This window comes from Lygodium microphyllum, chromosome 3 (assembly GCF_053477565.2).
Source record: "Lygodium microphyllum isolate KBCC chromosome 3, Lygodium_microphyllum_v1.1.10, whole genome shotgun sequence".
NCBI lineage: Eukaryota > Viridiplantae > Streptophyta > Polypodiopsida > Schizaeales > Lygodiaceae > Lygodium > Lygodium microphyllum.
Window position 1 is genome coordinate 113,085,162 of NC_141137.1, and position 10,013 is coordinate 113,095,174.

The 10,013-nt window shown below is 41.9% G+C and overlaps 1 protein-coding gene across 1 annotated transcript; it reads right to left on the minus strand.

Moving 5' to 3' along the window:
* Positions 1-3,933: 3,933 nt before the first annotated feature.
* On the minus strand, positions 3,934-6,002 carry LOC148038777 (phenylcoumaran benzylic ether reductase IRL1-like). Its single transcript, XM_087674618.1, has 5 exons — positions 5,614-6,002; positions 5,241-5,375; positions 4,890-5,127; positions 4,387-4,590; positions 3,934-4,256 (listed from the first exon to the last, which is right to left on the minus strand). The coding sequence occupies exons 1-5, from the start codon at positions 5,806-5,808 to the stop codon at positions 4,093-4,095; spliced, it is 936 nt and encodes a 311-aa protein (XP_087530744.1). The 5' UTR covers positions 5,809-6,002; the 3' UTR covers positions 3,934-4,092.
* Between the last annotated feature and the right edge of the window lie 4,011 nt (positions 6,003-10,013).

Below are 10,013 nucleotides of genomic sequence, written 5' to 3' on the forward strand. Positions count from 1 at the left end.
GAAAATGGAGAGAATGGAAAAAGAGGAGGAAATTAATATATCTCAAGAAGAGTGGGAATACGCACGAGGTTGCTTATCAAAGGTGAGACATACTATCAATTAATTTGTTTCTAGTTATATTTTATATAATAAATTGACATGTTTGATCTTAATCTTTTACTACTAGTGCATATTATTCAATGCTATTTGATGTGAGGGTAAACATCTTCGAACTCAACGTATAGATGAAAAGAGAAATACCCAAGATTGTGGTGTCCTTGCTCACTTCGAGGATGCCAATGGTACCATGGAAGGTTATTGTGGCTTGAGAGCGGAGTTTTGAGCCCGGGATGTGCCTAAAATTTGCCAAAAAATCCAGAATTTAGGGAAAAAATATTCAACATCGAAGGCGAAGGCTCCAGCTAGGACGATTTTAAGCACCAAGTGATATATAACTCTTAAAAGGTGCCCGAGCGACACTTGTTGATTTTTTATCATTTTTCAGACTGCCGTGCGGGTTGTCAGGATTTTCCAGGCAGTGCGGGATGTCAAGCCGGACGCTCAAAAATTTACAGCACTCAAATCGGAGCCCGGACGGGGAAGGAGCCAAGAACTGGTCAAGATACGAAAGGGTGGACACTTGGGAGGCCAAATGGACATGACCTTTGGGGAGTTTGTCATTTTAAGCCACTTGACATGTAGCATGAAAAAAAACGTGATGAGGGAGGAGGAAACGTGACGCCTGTAGGTGCCGATTTTTGCGCCCTCTTTCTTGATGATAAGGCATGGGGGTTGCATACAACCCATGGAGCAGGCATTGGCCCTTGATTCCCCCCTGTGGGCTGAGCATATCGTCGTCCTTCGCTCGTCCAATGGTGGCCTGGATGGAGAATTCTGATTCTAGTTTTTCTCTCTCCTCCCTCTCTCTCCCCCAAGGGGCTGTTCTTGTGTACAAGAGGAAAATGAAGAATGGTGAATGAAAGCTTGTCCGATTGGAATCGGATTGCTTCCGGATCAATGAAGACATGAAGATTGCTGATTGTGAAGATGCTGGAAATTGAATGTGGGCTGACCCATAGTCCCGTAGCAAAACCGAGATCCCGAGACACAAAGCCTAAGCGGTAATTCAATTTTTATGAAGGAAAAATGAGTTTTTATGCTATTTGATTGATGAAACATTGTTCCCATGGGCTGATTATGCATCATGATGTTGTTTGCTATGAGTTTGATCAGTTTATGCTCTGAAAATTAGAAAATCATAAGTGATATGGCTGAAATTAGTGTTATAAAACCCGTAAAACATGCGTTTAAGAGGTAAAATGGGATTTTTTTGCAAAATAAATGGAAAATATGAGACATAATATCAACAAAACCTGAAATTTTGCTGTCAAAGAACCTAGGGGCCATAGCCCATAATCAATCTTAATTTCTAGTCATTTTTATTGAAGAAAATAAAGGAAAAATATCAAAAAATGGTAAAAAATGGGTTTTAAATGGGAGAAAATTAGGAAATGGTAAAAGGAAGATTTCAAAAAATTACATGTGTGTTTGTGCAATGTATAATGAAGGTAGAGCACGAGGTTGGCCTCGATTTACCCTTGTTTCTATGTTTCTGTCCGTATTTATCGCTTTCTTTATAAAGAAATACACATAAAACGACATTTTCACCTATCAACGAATGCAAAACATTAAACGGTAGGGTGAGAGGGGAGGTTGAGCGTCAAAGTACAATCTTAAATATGATTTATGTACTGCATCATGCCTATAGGCCGTTGTTTTAAAATAAAGGAAAAGGCAGTATGAGCGTAAGACTCGGTGTCTCTCCTCGTTTCAGTACATAAATGTTAGCATGGAAATCATGAAAAGATTGGTTTCGCACGGTGCACAATGCTGATTTTCTTCTGTTTGTGCACTAAACCATTCACATTATGCACTATGCATGGTTCATGGTATCAAATGAAAATCTCCTGGACTGCATAACAATTGTTTTCTTAGGAATTTGACCCACGATTGAGAGTGTGAGGTTATCCCTTGCCGTAGGATAGAGGGTCGGTTTCCTAAGGGACTGTTAAGTAAGGACACATGGTATATCTCCTGAAAATATGAGAAATATAAAAGAGAGGAGTTTGTGTTTGTTTGTTTTATATGTTTAGCAGCGCATCAAAGGGCTAATCCCTGCGATGTAGGAGAGCTGCAGTGGGGCCGCGGTGTTTCTACCAAGAGATTGCCTCCATGTGTGTGATCGTGGCATTGCCAATGTGTAAGGGTTCTCCCTTTGAGGAGTTTATAAAAAAGGAAAACGTTAGACTATAAACTATAAACACATAGATTAAGATTTAGGGTAGTTTGTCCTTTAGCATTAGATTGACGCTCCTGGTCCGTGAGGCCATGAGGGTGTTTATGTGTCATGAGCATGAGGTTCGGCTAGTGCCCAAGATATTCTGAAGCTTGACTTCAGACGATTCTTTATATATATACTGGATGTGAAGTGGTTTAAAGAAGTGGTAACAAATGGTGAGCATTGCACAATCAGATGTCATCCAAGTGGTTTTCTAATCATTGACTCTACAAAATTTCACCAAAACAAGAATGACACATTAGTACTACCTCAACAATGCGAGCAGGTATATATGTAAAAGCTAATTTTTTTATATGTATACATGTGATACATATACGCAATATAATAAGTATTTAAGTTTCTTGCTTTTGTTTTTCAAATACAGGTTGTGTATCATCCAATGGTAAACAATAACCGATGGTGGTATATCATCCCTGTATCTAATCGTTCAAAACCAATATATGGTAATATTACAAACATAGAGATAGCTGATGACAATCCAACAATTAATGATGATGTACATGATGACACCATAATGGATGATATGCGTGATATAGTACAAGATGAACCTCGCGAGGATGTTCAAGGAAACACAGAAGAGGACAATAATGTGGTTGATGATGATGAAGTTATTGAGCAATATAGCAACACATTTGATAGTGGGATAGACTTATTTGTTTCGTTACCTCTTGGTAACATAGACCTAGAAGTAGATAGTTTAGCAAGGGCTGATCTCATTGAAGATGAGATGGATCATTCACTGTAACATACTTAATTGATTCAATGTGTATTCTTAATTCTATGGAAAATATCATGCGCACATGTGCATACTCAAGAATCAATAGTCAAGTTTAAAGCTAAATTGAATTTTTCATAATAAAAAGGAAGTATTTTTTATCATCTTCAAGTAGAGAAATTACGAGATACATGCAATGTTTGCTACTAATTGTATAATAAGGTTTGTGTTGCTTGCTGCTAATTACTTATATCAGGCTTGTCAACTGGAGGAACTACCATTCATTAGAGAGCAATGCAAAAATAATTATTAACTCTGGTTTTTTAATTATATTAAGTCCAATTTCAGATGGTTAAATAATTATGCGTCTGAAAACGCGTCGATTTGCGTGGATATATAGACGCAAAATTCGCATCTATTTACACACTCTTTTACACGCATATATAGACGCAATGATTGACGCGCCCGACTTTGCATGTCTAAAATGCGCGTCTATGCCTTGTTTCTATTGTGATGTCATTGCACGTTGATAACTCAAGTGCACAAATCTATTGATGTTTCTCTAATGAAAAGCCTTGCACCAAAAAACCCCTATGTCACCTCTTAGAAAATTTCTATGTAAAAAGTTTGTTAGCCACCCCAATGTGTCTTGCAAAGTGAGCTTGTTTGGGTGCCAAACTCGAGCGCTCAACTGATCAATGCATTAGTCTTATAAACGAAGTACTTAGAAGCTTGACATATCATGATTGAGTCGATAGAAAAGTTTTACGAGTCTACCAATTTATAAGTGGCATTCATACAAAATGATTGTACATGCCAAACTTGCATGCAAGCTTAGACTCTGCTTTTGTCATGAAACAACTACGGAATCATGGACAATCTCACACCTTAGTTTATTCATGTATACTGCTCTACCTTTGCATTGTATCTGCAAAGGTGAAATAGACTAGAAACTGCACTCCTGAATAGTTGTGGATGACACGAAGATCTTGTACACCTTTGAACAAGCTAGAGATTGGCATGTAGCAAGGCATTTTTCTTACAAAAATTTGTTGAGGTAATCATCTGTAGAAGTATAGTTCACATTGGGGTAAAGGCTGGTGGCCTCGACATCGTCTGCACCAAGCTCAAAGTTGCACTGGTCACCTTTGATGAGAACATCGTGAAGGAGTGCAGGGAAAATATTTCCTGGGAAGGGAGTTTCTGCAACAAACCAATACAAAAGGTAAGACACTATTTGTCGAGAGCAACCTGATAGAAGTCAAACATTTAAGACCATTGGGTGGTCTTCCACATTAAGGCCACCATTCAGCTTGATGCAAGCATATTTTACCTTGGATTTTTTTGACAATGTCTTCCTCTGAAACAAACTGCTTTTCAAGTGTCTTGCCAATCTTCTTTTCCCACAAAGAGACTAGCTCGTTTTGTGTAAGAATGTTTGCAGGCGGTCTGACATGCAAGGTTTTGTTGAGAGTTCTTGGATCATCCATTGCCTTGATAGTGAATGTCCCAACATCTTCCTCGGAGACATTTATTGCTGTATCATGCAAAGACCAACAACCGATCAATGATCTTACCAGAAGACGCATAAGCAAATAACACCGAGATAGGAGTTGCACACAAAGTTTACAAGAACATAAAGCTCGGACTTGCCCTGAACAAGACATGGACATGGAGATGTAGAATGCATATGTTGGTGGTCTCAAGGACTTTCATTTCTTCTTTGTCTTTGTGTGTGTGTGGTGTGTTTGGGGGGGGTATCCTCTATGTGGGCGCTACAACTACATGGCTTTTGATGTGGGTGGAAAACGATATAGGATGATATCCCACACGTACTTTTGACATCTCCGCTCCCATGGATGATCACTGTATCCCTCGGTGGAGATGTGAGGCGTGGTTGAAACAAGTTAGCGACAAAATATCCGGCAAATCCATTGTTGACAACATAGGTGTGAGGGATTTGTGCTTCTTCCACTGCACGTCGGATCTGTGCCTTGAGTGCGAACATGGATTTGGCAGGCTCGAGTGCTTGTGCGCGATCAACATCGATGCCAAACTCCGAAGGGAAAAATCTCTGGAGCAAAAGCGCAAAGATTAAAAGATCTTGCATACATTGGAAGGAAGAATAAGGCCGGCACATGCAAGAGCATGTGACTCTATAGATGTCTGTCTACCAAATGGCCATACCTTGATAGTCCCCGCTTCTTTGATCGCTGATATTAGCTTGATTTGCTCGGGTATCTGAGGTCCCGAAACGGTAGAGATGACCACATCCACTTGTTTAAGTGCTGCCACCAGGCTTTCGTGGTCTTCCAACGAACCCTGTGACGCAAACCAGAAGCATCCAAGAATGAGGGCTGGCTGAGATTAATGCGGATTAAACGACAAGCAAGGGATGTGCGCGAAGATGTGGGTTAACCATAAGAACGTGGCTGGCACACCGCGCGCGCGCGAGAGAGAGAGAGAGACAGAGAGATGCGTGTAACATGTGACCTGGGACCGATTCAATTATTCGCTAGGCTCGATATAAGGCTAGGAGGAGGAGGAGGAGGAGTGATACCTGGAGGATGGTGATGCCGGCTGCCTTGAGAGAGGCGAGGAGGTCTTGCTTCTTGGAATCGTGATGGGAGGTGAGGGTGGAGGGGCGGACCAGGACGAAGGTGGGGTGCTGCGACGCCGCTGCTGCCAGCGCCACGCACTTGCCCAGGTAGCCTGTGGCCCCGATCACCAGCACCTTACTGCTGCTCGGCGACATTCTCTTGTATTATGTTGGCACTCTCGTACCGCTCACTCGAGCACAAACCAAACGCTTAATTCCTCACAACACAGCAACAACTAGTCCAGCGAGTCCCAGATCAGCAGATCGCAGCTGCAGCAGACAGAGAGCGCTAAGCAGGCGCAAGCAGTGAGCCCTTGTTGCTGGGTGATGTCTCGTTGTGTGCCGGGCTGCCTTGCACACCTACGGTGTTTTATAGGCGAGCACGGCCTCTCATCTTTATTTTCCCCGACTCCCTCTCGAATCAAAAAGATCATCATCCATGTTTCAAACATTGCTTTTGCCACTTGCCATGCAGGTTGGACTTGGCTCACGGATGAAGATCCCCCTGGGGACTCGGGAGCCGACGGTACGGTCCCACTTGTTACAAACTCCGCTCGCATTGTGCACACTCTGCAATGGTGTTCACCTTTGACTTCCTCACTTTCTAGAAGAATGCTACGACCGTGTGGGTCGCGCGTTGTTTGACCGGGACCGAAGAAAGGTGAGAGAGAGAGAGAGAGTGTGTGTGTGTGTGTGTGCGATCGCGCGCTCTCTGTCTTCTTATAAACTCTCATTGTCCTCTCTCTCTTCGAGATCTTTTTCAAAACTTGTAGTTGCACACACTGTGCAATGCTTTTTTACTAGTGACTTTCTCACTTTCTAGCCAATGGTCATGTATTGTTTGACCAAGACTGAATGAATGAGAGAGAGAGAGATTGTGTGTGTGCGTGCATGCATGTATCCCATGTTGATGTTTCCATTACGATTGATGTGGCCTTGTAGCACTTTTGTTTGGATGAAGATATGCTTCATGGGGGCCACCACTAGACCTTACATGTTACCACCTCAACACACATACACCAGTCGAGGGAGTCGACCTAGCTTCAAGGACTCTCTTTTCTCCTCCAGAGCCCTACTAAAAAATATGCTTAAAGATTTGGCGATCAAAGTTCATTTATCATCTAAACCTGTCATTTTAGGTTATGGGATATAGAGCATCTCTTCCCAGAGCAGACACTTGCTAGCTTTTGCCCCCCTGCATGATGACATGGCCCAGGAGACTAGCTCATAGGCAGCCTAGTCAAGTTAAGGCTTGAAACTTTACATCTTTGACAAGGGCTTTTTACAAAGCAAATCCACTAAGGAAAATAAAGATCCACTATGGGAAAGATACAATGGAAAATTCTTCAAAACAGTATGTTGGAGTTGATAGTAGCAGGAGCAACTTCTTCATTCATGAGAGCTGATTCTGGCGGTGATCATTTTGCACCTGTTGTGCTCTTTTCTTGTGAAAACATTCAATGGCTATATGGCCGGTCTTGCCACAGTAATGACATATAGCTCCAAGTGAGGCGGGTGTAGGCTGGCTATGGCAGACAAGAAGGTAGGGTGAAGATGGAGGTGAGAGATGAAGTCATCTGATGGAGTTGAGCTAGACTAAGGTTCTCGGGAGCTAGAAAAGTAGTGAGAACATCCAAGCCATGCTCACCGTGGCTCTCATACCATGTTTAGAAATATAGATCTTGAGCATGGTTGGTTATGGAGGTTGGAAGGCAAAGACTAGAACCATGCTCACATAGACAAGAGAGAATGACTATTAATCAAGTGAATTAGGTTCCAAGATTAAGTACTTGGACTCATAAACACAATCTTGAGTAGGACCATGACAAGGAAACAGATTGGAAGTGCAAAGTACAATATCATTTGTTTTAAATGAGAGCCACGTACATGCTTATATAGCCTTTTAGTTGTTCCACTCTCCTCACTGTGCTTATAGGATATAGAGCATCTCTTCCTAGAGCATACATCATTTGTCTATCTTCCAATAGGCCTTGTGATAGGTAGTTTGCACTCAATTAGTGAGTTTAAAAATGTGATACAAATCGAAAAAGGGGGTCTCTTAAAGCCAAGGAGGAGTGGCCAATTGAAGGAATCTTTAGGTTAGGGCATTTTAAAGTAGTAGTGAATATTAGTGGGGCCAATGTTGACTTTGGAGGGGGTGGCCAATTGAAGGAATCTTTAGGTTAGGGCATTTTAAAGTAGTAGTGAATATTAGTGGGGCCAATGTTGACTTTGGAGGGGGTAGTCTGGTCTTCAAGGACAATGTAGTTTGGGAGGTTGATTTATTGGAAGTCCTCCCCCTTAGGCCAAATGTGGTGTAAGCTCATGCAATTCATCTATCAATCATCACTACCTTCACTAGAGGAAGGGAATGGGGATCTAGGGGAATATTTTAGGTTGGAGTGGCTATAGAAGAAAGCAGGGGAGTTGCAGTGGGGCTAGAAGTTTGGAACAACAATAAAGGTTGTGGCAACTTGATGTAAGGGATCATGATGAGGAGAGTGTTAGTGACGTGGAGTGAGATGAAAGAGGGGAAGGTGACAATGATTGTCATAGTCATGGTAGAGGAAAGTAAGTAGTTAAGCCATCATTTGCAAGTCCATTGCTAGCATGGCCATCATCATCAAAGGTCTATATGGTTACAAACTCCGCTCGCATTCTGCACACTCTGCAATGGTGTTCACCTTTGACTTCCTCACTTTCTTTACCTTTGACTTCCTCACTTTCTAGAAGAATGCTATGACCGTGTGGGTCGCGCGTTGTTTGACCGGGACCGAAGAAAGGTGAGAGAGAGAGAGTGTGTGTGTGTGTGTGCGTGCGCGCGCTCTCTATCTTCTTATAAACTCTCATTGTCCTCTCTCTCTTCGAGATCTTTTTCAAAGCTTGTAGTGTGCACACACTGTGCAATGCTTTTTTACTAGTGACTTTCTCACTTTCTAGCCAATGGTCATGTATTGTTTGACCAAGACTGAATGAATGAGAGAGAGAGAGAGAGAGAGAGAGATTGTGTGTATGCATGCATGCGTGTATCCCATGTTGATGTTTCCATTACGATTGACGTGGCCTTGTAGCACTTTTGTTTGGATGAAGATGTGCGTCAAGAGTGTCACCACTAGACCTTACATGTTGCCACCTCAACACACATACACCAGTCAAGGGAGTCGACCTAGCTTCAAGGACTCTCTTTTCTCCTCCAGAGCCCTACTAAAAAATATGCTTAAAGATTTGGCGATCAAAGTTCATTTATCATCTAAACCTGTCATTTTAGGTTATGGGATATAGAGCATCTCTTCCCAGAGAATACACTTGCTAGCTTTTGCCCCCCCTGCATGATAGCATGGCCCAGGAGACCAGCTCATGGGCAGCCTAGTCAAGTTAAAGCTTGAAACCTTACATCTTTGGCAAGGGCTTTTTACAAAGCAAATCCACTAAGGAAAATAAAGATCCACTATGAGAAAGCACATGATCCACTATGGGAAAGATACAATGGAAAATTCTTCAAAACAGTATGTTGGAGTTGATAGTAGCAGGAGCATCTTCTTCATTCGTGAGCTGATTCTGGCGGTGATCATTTTGCACGCGTTGTGCTCTTTTCTTGTGAAAACATTCACTGGCTATATGGCCGGTCTTGCCACAGTAATGACATATAATCCAATCCTTGTTATTGGTGTTGAATCCTCGTCCATGTCCTTTTGCTCCATATGTTTCCTTGGTGTACAAGAGATTGCCCTTTGAGATGATTTCTTTTGCATCCTTATTTTTAAGTTTACTTTCTCCATCAAGTAGAGAATTCTCAATGTCTTTGTGAGTGAGAGATTAGGAACATTGCTTAGGGTAGACACAAGGTTCTCATATGGTTCTTGATTTACACTTGCCAATAGCATTGGTATGGCTTCATTCTCATCTATGTTCTTCTTTAAAGTTGCAAGTTGAGTTTTAGGCTCTTAAACTTGTTAATGTGCATGGAGAGGAACTATCATTTACATCTCGCTAATAGAATTGCATGAGTAAATTTACCTTTGAGTTTTTAGCTGGAGTTCCAAAGATCATATCAAGCTCATCGCATACCTTTTTTGCATCTCCGATGCTGGAGATATGGTGCAATACATCATCAGATAGTCCCCAGGAAATGATGCCTACACCCTTGTTGTTCATCTTTTTTCACTCTTTTGTCTTGGGATGAACTTCTTCAACGAACATGTCCTTAGCATCTTCCTTCTTACCATCTACATCTCCTGCATCATCCTCAAATAGATTCCATAGGTCTTTCCTCATGAGATGGTACATTGTCTTTTCTTTCCAGGTGTGAAAGCCTTCACCTTTGAATTTAGCTATTTGCTCAAGTTGAAACATTTTGAAAG